At 34.5% G+C, this 21920-nt stretch overlaps 1 protein-coding gene across 1 annotated transcript in view; it reads left to right on the top strand.

The window, feature by feature from the left end:
• The window catches only part of SLIT2 (slit guidance ligand 2), a gene marked incomplete at both ends in the record, with an annotated part of 373384 nt that overhangs the window by 256006 nt on the left and 95458 nt on the right, over positions 1 to 21920 (top strand). The window contains 6 exon segments of the mRNA XM_080697867.1: positions 8149 to 8220; positions 8707 to 8778; positions 18053 to 18124; positions 19689 to 19832; positions 19948 to 20111; positions 21322 to 21345. Coding sequence (XP_080553993.1) covers positions 8149 to 8220; positions 8707 to 8778; positions 18053 to 18124; positions 19689 to 19832; positions 19948 to 20111; positions 21322 to 21345 — 548 coding nt within the window.

Genomic DNA, 21920 nt, shown 5'->3' with positions numbered 1-21920 from the left:
AAAAAAATAGTGACTATAGAACACAGAGTAAACCAGAAATGCTAAATTATTACAACCTGGGTTCTCCCTGAGCAGTTTCTGTGAGCTACAGAATTTCTGTATAATGGCTTGAAGAGGTGATTTGCCACAGATGATCTGAAATTGGATTGAAGAGAACTAAGAATCCACGTGATGGCAGCCCATCACATCCTGTTTAAGATTTTTCACCTCAAAATGTAATTTATGAAATTAGAGCCGCGCCTGGTGGCACACACTTGTAATCCCAGCATTCTGGAGGCTGAGACAGGAGGATTTCAGCCTCAGCTACTTAGTGAGGTCCTTTGCAACTCAGTGAGACCCTGTTTCAAAATAAAGAATAAAAAAATAGGGCAGGGGGTGTAGCTCGGAGGTCAAATGCCCCTGGGTTCTATCCCCAGGACTGCAAAAAAAAAAAAAAATTACTTCTGAAAGTTTGATGTACAGAGGATCAACATGCTATTAAGGATAGGTAGTGATGCCTTCATGCAGGGGCACAACATAATTTTCATTGTTTCTTTCACCAGTTCCTCACCCCTCCCCTGTTCTTTCTCATTATTCTACTGGTTACTCTCCTCAGTTCTCTCAAATCCCTTCTGTTCCCTATTTTCTCTTTAGCTTCCACATAGAAGAGAAAGCATTTGACTTTCTATTGTACATATATGCAATTTAGATTTGATCCCTTTAGATTTAAATGATCTACTCTGTATTGGCTGATTTAAAAAAAGAATTGCATATTTTAATGAAATAAAGCATGTGTATTTATTTATTTATTTATTCATTTATTTTTGGTGGTACTGGGGTGGAACCCAGGGGCTTTCTACCTCCGGGCTATACTCCCAGACATATTTATACTTTATTTGGAAACAGGGTCTCACTAAGTTGCTGAGAGCCTCACTAAGTAGCTAAGGCTGGCTTCGAACCTGTGCGATCCTCCTGTCTCAGCCTCCCAAGCGCGGGGATTACAAGCGTGCGCCACCATGCCCGGCTAAAGCATGTGTTTTTAATTGCTTAACATGCACGTAATAATGTTTTATCTAATTGTTCAGCTGTCATGCTATGTAATTAATTTTATTTATTTATTTATTTAATCATTCATTTTTCTTTGGGATGGAACTCAGGGACATTCTATCTCCAAGCTATACCTCCAGCCCTAATTTTTATTATTTATTTTGTTTTTTACATTATTATTTATTTATAATTTTTATTGGTACATTGTTGTCATACATCTTAATGGGGTACACGATGGTGGGGGCATACATGCACACATCACCCATTCAGCCCTTCCCCAATTCCCACCCCATTCCCTTCCTACTCTCTTCTTCTCCTGTTTGGCTTACTGATTGACTTTGATATGTTTGTGAATTTACATGATATATATTAGGGAATTTCCTTCTTTTTCTCTTCCATCCTCCTCAGTTAGGTAGCATTCCTCCTATCACTCTTTTTTTATTTAAAATTTAGAACAGTGTCTCATTAAGTTGCAGAGGGCCTAAGTAGTTGAGGCTGGCGGTAAACCTGAGATCTTCCTGTCTCAGCTTCCAAAGTACTAAGATTACAAGCCTTTGCCATGCCAGGGTAGTTAATTTTATTTTAAATTTGCCAAATTTTTTGAGTGGTTTGGAAAAAAAGGACCCACCAAGAATGCCTTAACAATGATCTGTAGAAGTGATGATGTAGGCAGGCTTGTCAACAAAGTGTGACGGGGAGTTATTCCAAGAGGTGACTCTGGTGCTAAGGCAGTTGATTCTTCTTAAACTTCTACATAATGAAAAGGGGGAACCTATAAAATATAAAATAAGATGTGTATAGATTTTGACATAAAAATGAAGATTTCTGAGGCATAGTTATAGTATTAGTCCTTTTGAGAGTGCGCAAAGTTTCCATTGCCTTTAAGCAATTTTATTATAGATTTGAAATGATTACCTACTCATTAAATAAATTTAATGAGTAATTTTAAAAAGGTAATACCTTTTTAAAAAATGACATATAGGCTGGGCATGGTGGTGCATACCTGTATTCCCAGATACTCAGAATGCCGAAGCGGGAGGATTACAAATTCAAGACCAGCCTAGGCAACATAGTGAGCCCCTATCTCAAAATAAAAATAAAGGACTGAGGACATAGCTCAGTAATAGAGAATATGCTTAGCAAGTACAATTGGAATAAATCCCCATTACCACAAAACGAAACGAAAAAGTGTATATAAAAATATCAGTGCCATATTCACAGTAAGTACTCAAAAGATTTAACTAGTAACGAGAAACAAGCCAGAACCTCTGTTTCTTTATTGGATTTATTTTTAAAATTCCATATGAGAACTTAGTTATTATTAACAGTATGAGTCTTTCTCTGTTCCCTTAAAGTTGATCAGTCATGCACCTAAGTCCATTTTTTTGCTAGAAGTTGAAACCATTTTGTTGTGTCTATTGAGTACAGTTTTTTAACACTGACTCAAGGTGCGTGCATGCTCGTGTACACACACACACACACACACACACACACACACACACACGTTTTTGTATTGCTGAACATATTTAAAGACCAGATGAAATAAGAATTATTTCCCTCCTATCTAGGTATCACTTGGATTCACACTCAAGGAAATGTATCCTAGAATAAACATCAAAAGAAATAAAATAAGATTAAGGAAATGGATGATTTTCAAGAACAAATCATCCCAAGACAGGGATGGCTGATAATCCATTCTATGGGTACAGTCCTAAGGCAAAAATGTAGCTATATATGCAAAGTATGTCCCTCTAGAGGCCAGTATTATTCAGCTGTTGAAGGTATTCATTGAAGTTAGGTTCTGGAGACTGCTATTCCAAAACAATAATAGTATAGTCTAAAATATGCCAGGTCATTTTATACAGGGACATAGGAAGTATTTCAATGACATACATTTACTGCTAACATTGGGAATAACTTTACCGAAGTATAAAGTACTTACATTGTAATTATCGTGTACGGGCAGGAGAACCCCTAATGTCAAAAGAATATTAATGTTTCCTTCTTTTTAAATGCTGAGCTGATGTTACCTAAGATGAAAATATATTGGCTACATGAGCAATGTAGGATTCAGAAGCCGGAGTTAGTGTGCTACCCCTCCTTTCACCCCATTAAATACAGGCTCTGTTCTCTGGCAGCTGTTTTTACCATTTATGTTACAAGCAGATGGGGGAAATGCAAAGAACTGTCAGTTTTATTGCCATGTATAATCAGCATCTGGGCTGTATGTTAAAGACAAAATCAATGTAGATTCATATTTTATTGAGTATTATTAAAACATTTTTGAGTTTTTAAGGCAGTATCCAAATGATAGAAAATGCTACATTTTAATCACAGAAATTACGACCAGTGTGTATTCCAACATACATGCCTATGTGCTTTATATACTGTTACTGAGTTACCTGCAAAACTGTACAGCAAATTGGTTTAAAAATATTATTTGGTGGCATATATATTTATTTCACATTAGGGATCACAATATGTAAGAGTTTTATTCCTTTTTATGATATGTGTTTGAGAAATATATTTGTAAACTTTTTATTATATAATGCTGATTATTATTTATGTGAATATATACATATATATTCTTGTAGTTTTATTTTTCAGTATTTTTATTAAAATACCATAGATTTTCTTATCTAAATTTTACAAAAACATTATACTAAATTCTATTTTCCCCATTTTGCAGAAAGAGAAGCTAAAACAGAGATGAAAATAACTAAAATTCACAAAGCTAATCAGTGGCAGATCCAGAATTTAACCTGTCTAGGCTAAAGCTCATACTTCTAATACAAAAGGACACATTTTTAAAATTTATATAAATATATATTTTTATGTATATATACACACATACGCAAAGTGTATAAAAACTTGTTAAAAAGGTCTATTTAAATTTAGCATGTGGATATTGTTTTTCATAGTCTGTCAAAATAATTTGATTTGAAAACATGGAGAATAATGCTTTATGATTGAACGCTAATGAGCGGAAAGTATAATTCAAAAATAGAATAATATTCAGTATCTTGCAAATGTCTACAGAACTAGTCGGGGCGTTTTAAAACTGCCCATCATAGTGTGTGTTTTATGCCGAAATGATATGAGAACTGCTCCTTGATGCCCACTATAGAAGAAGGTTGTATATGTCACAGAGATCATATGTCCACAAGTGACAGAATTGGAATTCACTGGGTTGAAAGATATATATGCACATAATTGCCAAATTCTAATCACCTCCAGTATTAAATCAGAGGGATATTCCATTACTTTTGTTTTTCTGTAATCTTTGAAATAGAACCAAAAGTTCTATTATTATTTTCTGTTCAAATTTAGGAACTATAATAGTGCAAATAATTGTTCTGTAAAACAGCAATAATTAGTGAGAAAAAAAGAAAAATGTAGGGATGAGAGTTGGGAGGGAAGCAAACCTTCTCACTGACTGCCTGTGCTTTTGATAGTGTTTTTTTTGTTTTGTTTTGTTTTGTTTTTTGCTTGTGACAGGAAACTGTCTTCTTTTTCTCATCTCATTGAGTATGTAACTAAAATTTCTTTCTAATGTTAAAGAAGTGGCAATAGCCACTGCTTTGGTTTTACACATATACTCTATAAGAATCTAAATACATAACCATGCATATGTATGTATACACAGAATGATAAAACATTTTGAATTTTAGTATACAAGTATAAGGAGAAAAAGTTTCTGGCTACATTTACACACACCAAAAAATGTCTTCCTTGCAGTGTCCATTCATAGGAATTTCTTCCCTCTTACTTGCTAAATATATTTTACTTTCAAAATCAAAATACTGAATTTTCTCTGAAGGATTAGCATTTGGGAGGCTTTATTTATGATGGATTTTCTCCTCAGCATGCATATATATCTTAGCCATCACACTATCTGTTTTTGTAACCCTGGAAATGTTTCTAATTAGGTTCTTCATGGAACAATGGATTCAAATTTGCACTCTATAAAATTCAGCAGATTCCATGCCATTAAAGCAGAAGATTAGAGGATAGCAGAGCTAGAAAAATGTAAATTTCTTGGCTTTTTTTTTTTAACCTTGTGTTAAAACTCTGGTATTTCTCTTTCTTTTTGCTTTTAATTTGATTTAAATATTTTCTTCATTTTTTTTTGTAGAGGGACAACATTTCAGATAACCATTTTTCTTATTTTATCAAATATAGTCTAAGTTTCTTGAAAAAAAGAAACCCCTTTTTAAAAAAAAATGAAAGTTTTAGTAATCACTAGATTGTTATATACTCACTAAAGAAAGATGATATTTTATATTCTGCCATATTTATAATTTTTGTCATATGTCATTGGTCGTGTATTTTCCTACATGAGAAACTGTCTGAATTAAGAATGCAATTATGTTTTTCTTAATGGACTGCTGAGGCAGTGTAGTAGAACACCAATTATCTGCTGAGTCAATGTGAATAACAATAGAAGCTCTCTTTCAAATACTATTTTTTGAACAAGAATGAAAATACATAGAAAAAATAAAGAAAAGCAAGGAAATCCATTGAACATGTCATCATTCAGCTTTCTGATGTGTGTGTTGTAAGTAAAGCAGTTTGAAATATAAAGATTAAGTTACTGGACCTCACAGTAATGAACAATACATATAACATATGCATTGAAGTAATACTTTTGTATACTTTATAACTTTCTAAGTATGCATTTCTTTAAAAAATGCTAATTTATCATATATTTATTGCTGTGTTGGCTTTAATAGTGATATTTGTCAATGAGATTAAGGATAGATTAGATGTGAATTACCATAATATATTTAATTACCAGTAAAATAATACCAAAATAATAAGTAACAAATTAATTTTTTTTGTGTGAAACTGGGGGTAGAACCCAGGAGCTTTCTACCTCCGGGCTATACTCCCAGACCTATTTTATATTTTATTTGGAAACAGGGTCTCACTAAGTTGCTGAGAGCCTCACTAAGTAGCTGAGGCTGGCTTCGAACCTGTGTGATCCTTCTTTCTCAGCCTCCCAAGCGCAGGGATTACAAGCGTGTGCCACCATGCCCAGCAATAATAAATTAATTTTAAATAATTATTTTTTAAAAATTTCAGAAAGTCCTTCAGTTATATAAAATGAGAGATTTAGCTTGACCACATTTGTGAGTTGAGAATCTTGACATTTCAAAAGTCTCAGTGCTGACTATAGCATTAAAAGAAGAAAACTTGTATTTAATAAATTAGTTTTGAAATACAATTTGAAAACATTAGATCTTTATCAAAACTCCTATGAGAGTATAAATATGTCTTTCTCATCTCCATGGAATTTTAATCATATAGCATAATTTTCAGAGTAGACATTGAATATGTGTAGGGTGAATGAAAGAATAAACACAAATTACTTGGTCTTTAAAATTATTTTCAGGGACCTGAAATGATATTTATGAAAAGCAATTATATAAACAAATTTTATATTACTTTTAAAGAAATCCAGTACTCACTAGGAACTGTTAATTTTTCTTCATTGCAGCACTTTGATATCCCGGACAATTCTTTAACACAGTGACATACGATTTCTTTGGTCCAGATTCAATATCTCTGAACAACAACATTCCATCTATAGTTTATTTTCCTCGTATTTTTCATTGATTACATTTTAAACTTCTTAAAATGTAACCATAGGTATGGATTGAGGCAAAAGGTTACTCTAAGCCATCTATTCAAGACATAATAATAATATAATAGTGAAATCATTTAAACTCTGCTATATTTAGAGCTTCTGAAAATGTTTTATTTCTTAGGACCTAGAAAATAATGCAGATTCCAAATACATATTTTCTTCATATGATTTGTTTCCCATCTTCTGTAATAAATCTTCCTTTTAGGATCTAATCTGCAAAGCAGAAAATATATGCACACCAATACATGTTTAAATATAAACATACATATATGTGCACTTGTACACACATAAATTTCTATACATATATATGTTTACATTTATGCAAATATATTTTCCTAATCCAGACAGGCAAATGCAATTCATTTCAGGTAGTTCAAGAGACATATTTAATACAGGAAATGAGTTAAATAGTTCTAGAATATATCATAGAGAAAAAATGTCTAATATCTTCAAATTTGAAAAGACCAAAGAAAAAGGTTAAGTTATAAAAACAGAGAAGGTCCCAGCAAGAGATTAAATTAAGACAAAGACAAGATGACTACTGTGGGCATTTCCTGAGACAGAGGAAGAGAGGAATGCACAGATTTCTCTCTGGGTCTCTCACCAGCGCCTCTCATTGGCCAAATCTCACAGAAGCTGGTTGTCCAGTGAGCTTGGGCTGGGCTGTGGTTCTCTGTAGTTAGCTCTCAAGGATACAGAGAACAGAGGAGAGTATGGGGAAGGCTTATGACTATGTTTATATAGAAAGCATTAAGGTTGAGAGGCAACATGTTTTGATGAGCAAACATATTTATCCATTAACTTACTGAAGTATGCCTCTTCGTATCTTTCATAACTAGGCATGTACATTCTTTTCTCTGATAATAGGACCATAAATAGGTGATGTTATTTTCACCTCTGTGATTTTACTGGTTCATAAATAAAATACTTGAGTTGTGTTTGAATGCACATTTTAGCCTTGGTTTTATGAGACCCGTTTGCATAATGAATCAACAGGATCCAAACTGTAGAACTGAAAATATCTATAGCAGTTATGTATTTTTCTATTTAAATCTTTTTATTTAAATAAACCTACAAAATTTTCTGTAGAGGAAATTTTATAGAATTTAATATTCAGTAGCAATTTTCTTTGTGGAAGAGCTATAGTTATCAGACATCTATATTCAGTGTTACATATATTTGTCTTACTTATATTAAACCATGGTAATTTCTTAAAAATTATTTTTCTTGAAATCCAGGCTGACATACTGCTGGAACTGTGATGATTAAACAACTCAATATTTTGGGTGCTTTTATAGTTGCCTTCTTGTTAATTCTAGTCTTTCTCCACATTTAAGACACAGAACAATAAGTTTTAGAAGTCATATTTGAAGTAAAAAAAATCCATCAATAAGAATGCTAATTTTACTTCTTGACACAAATCCGTATGCAGAGTTCTTCTTTCCATTTAAAATTTGAAATTTTCATTGCAGACGTTTGGAGCAGAACTCAATCAAGGTCATTCCACCTGGAGCTTTCTCACCCTATAAAAAGCTTAGAAGAATGTGAGTAAACAACATTCTAGAATTCATGTAATTGTTTCAGGTTCACAGGTCCTGAGCATCAGCAAGGCAAACTAGGTATAAACATGTGAACGTTTGACAGCTTAAGAATTAAGTGAGGTAACTATGTGGTTTCTAGTTCTACATTAATATTTTAATCTTAACAACTAGACCATGCACTTTTTCAATTTCTCTGTAATTTAATATATTGATTCATACAAAAATGAATGTGTATACATTCAGTGTATTATTCAAATTCTTAGATGTTCTATTGTCAAAAATAAGAATAGCATCTCTAATAATAATGTATACAAAGAGCCAATGGTGAATTTAAAATGTATGTTCTGTCTTTAAATTTAATATTCTTCAGATGTTTTATGTTGGAAGTTCTATACATGCCCTGATAGGTACAAAATCAAGAGAGAACTCTCCTACAGTAATCTCTCTGATGTCTTATTGAATTTAACTTTACCTTATTCCTGATTTTAGTGACCTGAGCAATAATCAGATCTCTGAGCTTGCACCAGATGCCTTCCAAGGACTACGCTCTCTGAATTCACTGTAAGTATTGACAGCTTTACGGAGGGTAACAGAAACCACAGCAAAGAATGTCTGCATTTTGGAATTTTAGACATAAGAAAAATATTAGCATAAGCTTTTAGGATGAATTACATATTATTAGTAATGTTAATTATTATTGATCATTAATGAATTTGATCATTTTTGGAAGACTTCTACCTCTTACTAAAATTAGTCAATTTTTAGCAGTAGATATTTTATGGTTTGATAATTTTGCTGTTAGGGAAACAAAAATAAGCTCATCTTCTAACATTTTTTTGTATCTGAAATAAAAGAAAAAGGTTTAGTTTGGAGGGAATGGTGAATTTGTGGTCTCTACACCTGTAGCTTCTGTGTTAGGGAAAAGTGTCCCTTTTAGAACAGTGCTGGGCCAAGTCTTGCCTGGGACAGGTGAAGATTACTTAGTGGTGAAAGCCACCTTCCACTCCTTGCTTAATCACCTTCAGATTTCCCTGAAAGAACAAGCTTTAAAAAGAAAGAAGATAAGAAAGGATGACAGCTTGTTAATGTCAAGAGGACTTTCAGGGAGATAGCTATGTAAATTAAGGATGGTCTAAAATAAATGTGTAAAGGTTGCTATTCCTTCAGTTTTAAAAATTTTCCAAAGTACATCAAGTAAAATAACCTTTATAACAAAATTTAAAGTTTCAAAGTGGAAGCTGGCATGTATTTTTTTTTATTGAGTTTATGGTTAGAGAAGGTTTCACATTTATGTGAATTACTACCACTCTCTTTTGAGATTCAAAAGCCAGGATTACCTAGTGGCAATGCTATAGCATGCATGTACAAGACCCAGATAGACATCTGGGGTTGGTGGAAGAATTTCTTCTCCCTCTTACTAAAATAACAATGCCATCTAAACACATGGACATTCTATCACTATGTTGGTGTGCTTAGGAAACTGTAGCAACTGATCCAGTTTTTTTGGATTTTTGTTGTTGTTGTTCCTTGTTTTGAGTGGTTTTTTCTAGGAGAAACCTAAGACCAGATGAACAATTGTTAGTGGTAAATGCAGGGTATAGTTAAGTATTGCTCTCAGGATAGACTAGCAGGCTCTACAATAAATTTCATCATAAAGCTGTTAACTTAAACTTACACAGTCAAATTGTCCAAAGAGTACTGTGTATACCAGCCTGGACAGCAATGTTATCTAAGAAAACATTGAAAATCTTCCAGCCATATGAAAGGACAGAATAAAGTTAAATCACTATACCAGCCCCTGGTCCTTCAATTATCTGTGCTTTAGGATCAATTTGTCATTTTTTAACCAACAAAAGAAAAGACTAAAGAATAATTTTCTATTATTTTGGTAGTCATTGCATTGAATCTATAGATCCGTTTGGGAAAAATTAACATTTTAACAAAATGTAATTTTATATTCCATGAACATGGTATATTCCTTCACGTTAAAAAAAAAGGCACTAGAGAATTTTTATTTATAACATTTTCAGAGTTTACTCCTAAGTTTTATTGAATTAATGATGATTCCTGACATTTTTGCATTTGTGAGAATTAAAAGAAGACCTTAAAAAACAGAAACGATAAAGCCAAGCATGGTGGCATACACTCAATATCCCAATACTTGAAAAGCTGAGGCCCTCTGCAACTCAGTGAGACCCTGTTTCAAAATAAAGAATAAAATATAGGGCTGGAAGTATAGCCCAGGTGTAGAATGCTCCTGGATTCAATCTCAAGTACTGCAAAAAAAAAAAAAAAAAGAATTGATAAGGTAAATAATAAATAGAAAACTCTATTATAATGTAACATTTATCTGAACAAATTACATAAACATTAACCAATGTTTATTAATAAATATGTAAGTATATTTAATAATTATATTATACATTTGTGTAATAATCTATATAAATACAATAAAGAAATAGCAAACAGTAATAGCAAGGGCAGTGTGGGTAGAAGGATATGCTTGCTGAGTAAGAATTTAAGTCTGTGTGATGAGAGGTCTTGTGCACACAGTTCTGTAGAAAGCTGCAGGAAAGCATTATCATGACTTGCAGAACAGCATTTTAGCCAGTGTTAAGTAAAGAGGGCTTTCTGGTTCAAATTATAGCAGTATACAAAGGAATTAGAACTACTTTCCAGCAATGGAATATGTATATAATTCTGTGTAAGATTATACAATAAACTGAAAGTCAGTCGCAGGTTCGACTGACATAGTTGGTATCCATTTTCTGATTGTGTTTAATTTGATAAGATCTTCCAAAGACTAATTTATTAACCCCTCCCCCATAAAATATATAACTGCATAGATTCCTAGCAACCCTTTTCTTCATTTACCTACTATTGCATGTCCAACAGAAATGTGTCAGGCCCCATTTGTGTTCTGGGCTCCATTTGAGTTTCTGGAAATGCATAAGCAAACAAAACACAAAAATTTTTCCCTAAAGTAGGAGATGAATAATAAACTAGATGCAATAAAAGTATTAAAATAAAATTTAACTTTAAAGAAAAAATTATACCTAAGATTGAAAATAAAAATAAAAATAAAAATAAGGATAAAAAATGTCATGATAAGGGAGGGGCTGAAATTTTTATCAAAGTGAACAACACAGGCCTCCCAAGAAAGTGATAGTGGGCAAATAAATAAAGATTAAGATTTTAGGAGTACACTTTAGGAAAATGCTGATATATAGAGGAAGAGCGCTCGAGACAGAGGAACAGCTGAACGCTACAGCCCTGAGGCAGAGTGTGCCAAGTGTTTCAAGAATGAGCAAAAAAAAAAAAAAAAAAAGAAAAAAATCAGCATGCCTGTAGGGCAGCAGATGCTTGGAGCTGAAATAATGAAGAGATTGCAGTTGTTGGTAACAGCACATTCTGGGATGCCACCATGAGTTCTGAGTGAAGTGCAGTAATAGCTGCGTTTGCTGGAGAATACTATGCTGGTAACAGCACATTCTGGGATGCCACCATGAGTTCTGAGTGAAGTGCAGTAATAGCTGCGTTTGCTGGAGAATACTATGCTGGAGATTGTGATAGTGAGCCAGGAGTTAAAATCTCCCAGAAATAAGCCCATTGACTTGGAGAATGTAGATTAGGTCAAGAGCCATGCAAGTAAGCAGTACTATACCTCTACAGTATTTTATTGAAAAAACAAAAGCACAACCAATTATAATTATTATTTCATTCCCCAAACAAAGAAAACTGGACTTGATTCCCAAATGTTTTAAGACATCTTCTTTTAAGTACATTAACGTTCATTTTTTGTGATTAATATTAGCCTTTATTTACTACAATTATATCACATATAATTATATTGTATGTTAACATAATTTACAACAGAATATCTTTCAAGATGTACACATTGATTTAATTATTTTATCTTCAGGACTTTTTTCTCTCACTGTAACAGAAAGAAAATTTCTAGAATATTTAATATTTTCTCAAGAATTGAGCATATTTGTATAGCTAGCCTTGTTTTAAAACTGTTTTGATTGTTTCCTATTCATGAATTGGAGACTTTCCTTTATATCAACAAACTAAAAAGTATGCAGCAGTGTGGTATAGTGCTAGGCTGCTAACCTTGAGGACAGTGAATGGCTGGGGTTCAATCCTGGCTCCGCCCCATCTGGGTGTTTTGCCGAGTGAGTTAGTGATTCTACTAAGCAGCAGTTATCCCACCTCTGTAATGGAGAATCACGTTATTCCCCTGCTGGCTTTGTGGAAACACAGAATAAACTAAGAAATAATAGGTATGGCCATGGAAATTCTCTTGATGCATGCCTGTCTCTATGTTTTTGGTTTTTAATTATTCTAGAGAATTTTTAAGCCTAAGATTTTTAGCATGTGCTTTTTCTCTTTCACATTTATTTTTTTAATTGACCCCTTGCAAACTATCACAGTTCATTACCTAATATTTTTTTTCTCTTCATGATTTAACTACCACATTCTGCAGGGGTCTGTGTGCAAGACTTAATTGCTATCATTACAATCCCTGCAGTCACTGCTAGGATTGGCAGTAAGTCTCCTGCCCACATCTTGCATTCTACTACATGAGCTTCAGTGAAAATGAAAATGTAGTGTCTATGTTTTGTCTCGGCTTTTTCTTTACTATGCTCTCAAAAACTGCTTAATATCATCATTCTCAAACACAGAGATGATTGTTTTAACTTATATAGATCATGATATTTATTTGAATAGCAAAGTCACTCTATAATACTATGTTTCAGTAATTTTCATGAAAACCATCTTATAGGTTTACGTGCTGGTCATTTTTTTCCCCCCTCTTCAATAGGAATTCTATCTTCTGCCAACTTTTAACGAAGGCAGGAGAATTCAGAATGGAGAGCCACAGTTTCTGTCTACTAATATCTTAAAGTTGAAACTAAGAACAGTTAAACTGAGGTTAGCATCCCTAGCCTTTCTTCTTGTACCAGATAAAAGTGAAGACTCAAGAGTTCTCTGTTGTTACAAAGGACTGTAGAAACTTCATGGCCAGGCATGGTGGTGCACGCCTGTAATGACAGTACATGGAGGCTAAAACAGGAGGATGGCAGCTGTGACTCAGCACCTTGGCAAAAGCTTCTTTAAAATAAAAAAAAAAAAATAACATATAAATAGCTAGGTGTGGTAGAGGCTGAAATAGGAGCATCTTAGGCTTGCAGCCAGCCTCAGCAGCTTAGTGAGGCTGTTAGCAATTTAGCAAGACCCTGTTTCCAAATAAAAAAAATTAAAAATCAGGCTGTGGGTAGAGCTCAGAGGTAGAATGTTTCTGGGTTCCATCACAGTATTAAATATAATAATAATAATAATAATAATAATAATAAGGGTTTGAGTAGCTCAGAGTTAAAATCTTCCCAGTTCAATATAATTGTACTTTATATATAGTCCACTGAATATACCATGTATAGGAACACTGGAGAGGCTACCTAAGGTGGTTTTTTTTTGTTTTGTTTTTTTGTTTTTTTGTATTGGGATGAGATTATCCAGATCCCTCTTGTATAATTGTTCCCATTAACTGAATTTACTTGATCCTCCAATTTCTTCTTAAATTCTATTCCTTTCCTAAAAGCCTGGCACAGATCTCGCTGGCCTCCTTGCACTTTGAATCTTTGCATGATGACAAGCCCTTCCTCCATTTTCATACTTTTAGGGCCTACTTCCCTTGCTGTCATCCAGTTTCTTTGTCCTGCTCTTTGGGTTTTTGATATCTTTCACTCATTTTCCTTGCTGTCATTTTGATTTCACTGCTATGCAGTAAAGCCATGCCCTGACCTAGTATTGCTATGACTTTTTTATAGAAAAATCACATTCCCTTTGCATTTAGTATTTATTTATTATAACATTTTATGGTTGATAGGTCATATAGGAATAATGCCCATACATTAGATTTCCTGCATCCTTATGTAATTTCCTTATTTTTTTCGCCATTTACTCTTTGTTACTTTATAACAATAAACTTTTATTATTTTTAACATGGTCTTTAATAAAACAAGTATTTGTTGGCAAAAAATGGTTTCATGATACAAATATGATAACTTCCTAGTCAATCTCCCTTTTATGCTATTTCAGCCAACCTTTGAAGCAGTAGTCCTAAGTGAATAATCTACTACCATATTCACATCTTTATTTCTATGTGGGTCGCCCACAATTTATATATATCTTCTTTGTTTCTAAATCTCAACAGATTCAAAATATCTCTGTATTCAAAATTACTTTTGTGACTTGCTCTTTGAAGCTACACTTTACAGAGCTAAGTCAGATCAGTGCCAAGGAAAATGATGGGCATATAAAAAGTAATAGTTAGATTCAATTTAACCGGCTACTGCATTTAAAACCTAGCAAAGTTGCTGGCACATACAATGCACAATAACTATACTGAGTGAATTAACTGGATGGCATTGAACTGAGTATCTTGGATTGGTGTCATCTTATCTGCTCCTTTGCTGCTCTCTCTCCTCTTACCCATGACCTCAAACCATACATTTATTCATGCTTTACCCTTTCTTTATTCCCTTTCCACCTTGTCCCTGACAATATAGAATTCTCCCTTTTGTTCTTTGATCTTTTTTTTAAATTGCTTCTTGTCTAATTGATTTACCTTCCTAAAAAAAAATCTATATTCTATACAAATGAAATTCTTTGTGGAACTATGTAGCTGTACCATTGGAATCTGAACTCGCCAGCTTTGTTTACACTAGGAAGCGCCCAGCTGCATCTGTTCCCTTGAGAGTTTCTTCATATTTCTTCATATAGTCTGCCTCTCCTGACATCTTAAAGGGGAGCAGCATTTCCCCCTCTCCAGTCATCTCGCTCATATTGTGATTTCTTCCTTTTCAAATCAAAACCGTGCACTGATGTCAAACATTAATTATTTAGATACTTGTTTTAGCTTTTTTCCTTTATATATATGCCATATATTTTTTTCTTTTCCAAAATGATATCTTTATAAATATACTTACATTGGTGCGTTGTAATCACATATCATAGTGGAGTTCAGAGTGATAGGGACATACGTGTACCGTGGTTACATGGCGGGCCTCTCCCAAGCCCGAGCCACACTCTCTCCCCTTCTCTGTAGAAGAAATTGAGATTGGCATTGAGAATTTTCTCTATGTGCCTAGCTTCAGTTGAAATATTTTCTTCATCAAGCCTGCCTTTCCCCCATCACTCCCTCTCCTGAACCCTTTCCATCACTCCACTGGGATTACTCCTGCTTTCTTGAGAGTCCTTCTTATATCCTGACTTCTACTGAAACTCTTTAAGTGAGAGAAAATGTATGACCCTTCACACTTTCTGTCACTGGCAAATGTGTGTGTGTGTGTGTGTGTGTGTGTGTGTGTGTGTGTGTGTGTGTGTTAGTTACTGACTTTCAAACCCAGGGGCCTACCTCTTTGATCTATACCCCCAGAATTTCTTATTTTTGTTGAAAGCAGATTCTTGCTAGGTTCCTGAGGCTGTCATCGAATTCGTGATCCCCCTGTCTCAATCTCCCAAGGACTGGGATTACAGACTTGTGCGCCACCATGCCTGGCAAAAAATGATTTTTAAAAGTAGTATATTTATTGTAGGGGTAAAAAATATATAGATGCAATTTCAAATCATATCTAGATAGCAAAGAACTTTTTCCCTTTTTCAATGTAAATGTGTACATAATTGCTAAATACATATATATATATAGTATTTTGGTGTACTACTTTGCTTTAAATTTACCCTATGTTATAAACACTTTAATATTACTAAATATCATTCAAACTTTGATTTTTATCAAAATAAAAATGTATGTAACCAATTTTTTTATGATTTAGGGAAATTTTGCATTCAGATTTTCATTGTTGAAAATTATGCCATGATTAATAATCTGTCTATACCATATTGTATTGTCTATCCATATTTTCTTAAATTTAACACCTACATACATTTTTCTCATATGCAGAAGCTAGTGAGTAATCAGGATACAATAGGAACTTTAATAGAAAATCTCTAGTGGAGACAGGGAGGTGACCTGGGAGGGGAGGTTAAGGGGGATGGAGGCAAAATTAATGAAGGAAGTGCTTCCATGGACTTATATACATATGTCAGAATGCCCATGCCCATCTCAGTCTCATGTGCTGTTAGCATGTATGTCACCATCACTATGAACTGCATTATGACATGAAACTATAATGCACCAATAAAGGTATAAAATAAATAAATATAAAATAAATAAATAAATAAATAAATAAAAATAAAATAAATAAATAAATTCAACCCTTAAATGTAGAACTAGTAAGTTAGAATTTAGATAAACATCTTCATGTTTTTATAATATTGCCACAGTGCTCCCCTAAATATATAACTTGTCTTTTTTCACACATAGTTTTAGTACCCCAAATTTGGGGCTAAAAATCAATAGATGGTCATTGCAGACCTATTGTTAATAGCTGATAGGATGAATCAACAATTTACCTTCTACTCATTCATTCCCAAAATCCCCTGACTTCAGCTTTGTGTGTGTGTGGTACTGGGGTTCCTGGAAACCCTTCTACCACTGGGCTACAATTTTTATACTCTTTTATTTGGAAACAGGGTCTCTCTCCCTCTCTCTCTCTCTCTCTCTCTCTCTCTTTTTTTTTTTTTTTTTTTTTTTTGGTGGTACTGGGGTTCCTGGAAACACTTCTACTTCTGGGCTACATTCCCAGACCTACCTTTTTATTTTTTTATTTGGAAAAAAGGTCTCCTAATCCAGAGGAGCTGGCTTCAAACCTGCATGATCCTCCTGTCCCTGCCTCCCAAGTGGCCGGGATTACAAGCGTGCGCCACCACGTCCGGCTGACTTCAGCTTTTGTTGTTGTTGTTGTTCTTCACTTTTTCCTCGATTTGTTTCTCTGCTAATTTATTATTTCACTTCGTGAATCCATGTTAAAACCCCACTGTATGATGGAACCCATGCCAGGTACCAGGTACAGAGGGGTAATTAGGTCATGATTCTTCCTTTAATGGTCACAGGTAGCCTCTGATCAAAGATGGGCTCATGGCAATTCATTCTGGTTCACATTTATTTGGGAGAATATATATTTAAAAATCCTCCTAAATGCATGTTTGTGATCACTGTCTTCATGGTTCCTATATTCCTCAAGCATAAACAGCAATATATTAAAAAAATAATAATAATAGCCCGCCAGGCATGGTGGCGCACGCTTGTAATCCCCGCGCTTGGGAGGCAGAGACAGGAGGATCACACAGGTTTGAAGCCAGCCTCGCTGGCTTACGAGACCCTGTTTCCAAATAAAAATTATAAAATAAGTCTGGGAGTGTAGCCCAGAGTTAGAAGGGTTTCTAGGAACCCCAGTATCACAAAAAAAATAGTCCTACTTTTATTTTTCTGCCATATACCAATATTATGAACCTCAAATCATCCCTTTCATGAGCAGTGGATTTCATATGTAGTGTTTTTGCATTTAGTGTTTTTTCATTGTTATATATCCTGAATTTTCATTCTATATTGACCATGTGTGTCCATGTGTGTTTAAAAAACATGAGAACTTTACAGGAAACGTTTCTATGAAAATATAATTAACTTATAAAAGCTGTTAATTCATTGTTAATCTATTTCAATGTTTTATTTAAAAAATTGTACAGTAGCCATACATGTGACCTATAACAAGGCAAAAATGCAAATGAAATATTTTAGTCGACCATAACTTTTATGATATATTGAGTGTCTACTAACTTTGCCTATGCTTGAATACATATGTATTAGATGAATTTTTATGCTGTTCAGTGTCTGATAGCTTTTTCATTTATGACATTTTCTTTTCAGTGTCCTCTACGGAAATAAAATTACAGAACTCCCAAAAAGTTTATTTGAAGGACTATTTTCCTTACAGCTACTGTAAGTATTTTATTATTTTGGATCTATGAAACCTAACATTATAATAGCTTACCATTTTCTATTTCCATGGAAGCTTCAGAAATAAATTAATTCAACCCAGATTAATATAGCTTAATGAAATAAAAAAAGATTAGTCTGTCAGAACTATCATGTGTAATAGTTATTTACTGGGAGACACAACTCTTTGGAACTGTCTCCAGATCTTTCTCTCTATCATGAAGGTAGGCATTCTGGCTACTCGATTTAAAGCTTGAGCCACTCCTGTCCTTCTGAAGCATCTTTGTGTTGATGTGACCAGTAGTGGGAAGGAGAGAGATGTGGTGGTGTCTTGTCAAACCTTGGTCCATAGAATCGATAAGCAAAAGTGCAAAATCACTTCAGACACAAACATGGCACACAATATTTATAAGATCAATATTTGACCCATGCATTTTAAAAGCTGACAATATAAAAAGTAAATGTGGAAAAAAAATACAAGGACAATGTTGACTCATCAAATAAAAACAATTGGTGGTATAGCTTGGAGGTAGAATTCCCTCAGTGTAATCCCCAGTACCAAAATAAAATAAAACAAAATAAAATATATGTACCACAGGAAAAGCCAATACCAACTTCTGACAGAGGACAAAAGAACAGAGCAAACTGGATGACCAGGGGAATTCATGGCCTTGAATTTTCATGGAATCCCTGAGAAATGAAGCAAATGAAATGGAAATCTTTGAAACTGTTTAAAAATAGGATTTTTTTTTTTGCTATCAAAAGAGACAGTGTTTTCAGTTTATTAGCTAATGAGATATAATCAAAATATAGAGCACATATTCTTTGAGCTACTAAAAGCACTAAAATACATAGTGACATAAAAATAATATAAAAAATACCTGTCTTAAAGAGAACTAAACTTCCTTTTCGTCATTAAATGGGTCAACATGAAACAGGTAATGAGACTGCACAGCACTCAGTAATGTTCTGAGGAGGGAGCCCAGAGGAAGGAATACTTTAGTGAAGCAGAAGTTGTGTTCTGGGAAAAGTTGCAAGTATATCCCCAAAGTGAGGCCCAACTGTGTGCATTTGTGTGTGTATAATTACTGGGGATTGAACCCAGGGACCTTCTACCTCCAAGCTACATATCCAATGCTCCCCCTTTTTTTTTTTTATTTTGAAGCAGGGTCTCACTAATTTGCTGCAGCTGATCTTAAACCTGACATCATCCTATCTCAGTTTCTCAAGTATAGGGATTACAGTCATGTACCACTCTTCCTAGATTTCCTTCTGTTTTTTATTGTACCTCTATGTCATCCTTAGTCCATGCTTAACAATTTTTGTTTAATACATGCATAAGTATTACTTCACTGGATTTAGGTGCATTTGACCACATGACTTTTCCTATCTCCTGTAAACCACACGTCTGTAGCTGTAAAACCTAAATTATTATTGAAGTTAAAGTTGTCAGTCTTGAGATTAAAGAAAATGCACACCTTGATTGGATTTTCTCAAGAAGGACCAAATCTTACAGGTGGGTTCATGAGATGCTCTGATTCAATTCTCCAACTATTTGATCACACAGATTATTGAACGCCAACAAGATAAACTGCCTTCGGGTAGATGCTTTTCAGGACCTTCACAACTTGAACCTTCTTTCTTTGTATGACAACAAGCTTCAGACCATTGCCAAGGGGACTTTTTCTCCTCTCCGGGCCATTCAGACGATGTATGTATAATATAATTGACATCAAACTCGATGGCTACTGTGCGCGCCATGAATGTGAGGGGTGAGTCCAAAGCAAGTCATGTGTATAAAAGTGTTCTGTCTGTGTTTCTGAAAGGCATTTGGCCCAGAACCCCTTTATTTGTGACTGCCATCTCAAGTGGCTGGCGGATTATCTCCATACCAACCCCATTGAGACCAGTGGTGCCCGCTGTACCAGCCCCCGCCGCCTGGCAAACAAAAGAATCGGACAGATCAAAAGCAAGAAATTTCGTTGTTCAGGTAATTTCTTGACCTTTCCCTCGGAACCAAAAAAAGAGTGGTTATATGAGACCTACCAAAAGAAGATGGCCTTTGGCCCATTACCAAACACTGGGGAATTATATTTCTTTTTTCTTCTCCCCATGAAGGAGGGGGGAAGGGAGGAGTTGTAGATAAAAGTACATGGAATATATATAACTTTATAAACACTGTATGTAGCAGAAGAAGTAGGCTATTGGCCAAGTTTAAAAGATGCCTGGATAGTTCACACTACATATTTAGGGTTCAAATGAAACAGGGCCTTTTAGCTAACTCAAAATGCTTTTACAATGCATTGAATCTCAGGTGGGTTATGTTATGCTCTCTCTCTTTCCCTCTCTTTTTGTGGTATTGGGGGTGGAACCCAGGGCCTTTTCCACCTCCAAGCTATACTACCAGACCTATTTTTTATATTTTATTTGGAAACAGGGTCTCTCTAAGTTGCTGAGAGACTCACTCAGTAGCTAAGACTGGCTTTGAACCTGTGTGATCCTCCTGTCTCAGCCTCCCAAGTGCTGGGATTACAAGCGTGCGCCACCACGCCCGGCTCATAGTATTCTCTCTTCCCAAACTACAAATAATGGATCATGTTTTCACATCTTCAGAAAGTGAACTAAAACTTGGTGGCATGATTTCCTCAGGCTCAGAAGTGGGGATAACCCCAAGCTCGCCCTAGACTTTCACTCAGAATGTACTTGTCCATTTTGCACTCTCTTATTTTGAATAAAACTGCAAAAATATTTTTTTCTCAAAGGCCATATTTTAGCATTGGGGGATATTACATTATCTACAAAGAGGTAAATATAAATAAATGCACCATGTTACTGTTAGAGAGCTCATACTTCACTGAGATGCACTATTTGCTTCAATCTTTCCATATTGTGATGATAGAATAAGTTCTCTATGTTTTTAGTAATACACTGCCTAACTATCACAGGTGTATTCTCATCCGGCAGCTAATTCACACTAAAAAGCTAATATCACAACCAGGCTGGTAATTGTCCATGATCATAGGTGACTGTATTACTCACAGTGCATTATTTTAGTTCCACGACTCATGTGAATGTACATTTTTTTCACGTAGTGATATCTAGAGTAACTTTAGTTCATTCTTAAATCTAATATGACTCATATCTCTGCTTGCTGACATTCAGGTGCGTCTTCTATTTTTTTGTCTCTTTTTTTTATTTAGCTAAAGAACAGTATTTCATTCCAGGTAGGTTTTGCTTGGTGGTAGGACTAACCGCAGACACCCTTTCCTCACCATATGAAATCTAGCTTCTAAAACTCTGACGTGCATGCTTCTGAAAGTACAGTGGTTACTCTATAGGTAGATTGACTTATGCATAGACCACTTGTAGCTGTTTCCTGAAAACCTGACCTTTGCATGCAGCTTCTGATATTAAACATATTTATTATTAAACACCCATCTTTTTTCTCTACCTTTCACTCTGGCACATTGTCTACAATTTCTCACAGTAGCTAAAATGTTTGAACCTATGGCTTTCTACTTAAATCATTTTTTTCTCCTTACATTGTATACCTGATCTTTCAGCCTGTTTTTAAAATATGGCTTAATGAGCTAGTTTTAAAGACAGAGGCCCTTCTGTTGTCAAAGAGCTAGTTCTACATGAAATCAGTCACAACCATCCACAGACTTCCTTTGTAATTTTTTTATATTTAAAAATCATGCTGTATATCTTTTCTTTGCTACTGCTTTGCTCTTTTTATACAAAACTGTGGCTTCATGCTGATCTATATAATTTGCTCCTTATTTGTCTGTGACTTTAC

This window comes from Muscardinus avellanarius (assembly GCF_963383645.1).
Source record: "Muscardinus avellanarius genome assembly, chromosome: 6".
NCBI classification, from domain to species: domain Eukaryota; kingdom Metazoa; phylum Chordata; class Mammalia; order Rodentia; family Gliridae; genus Muscardinus; species Muscardinus avellanarius.
This window is presented reverse-complemented; position numbering and strand designations above follow the sequence as displayed.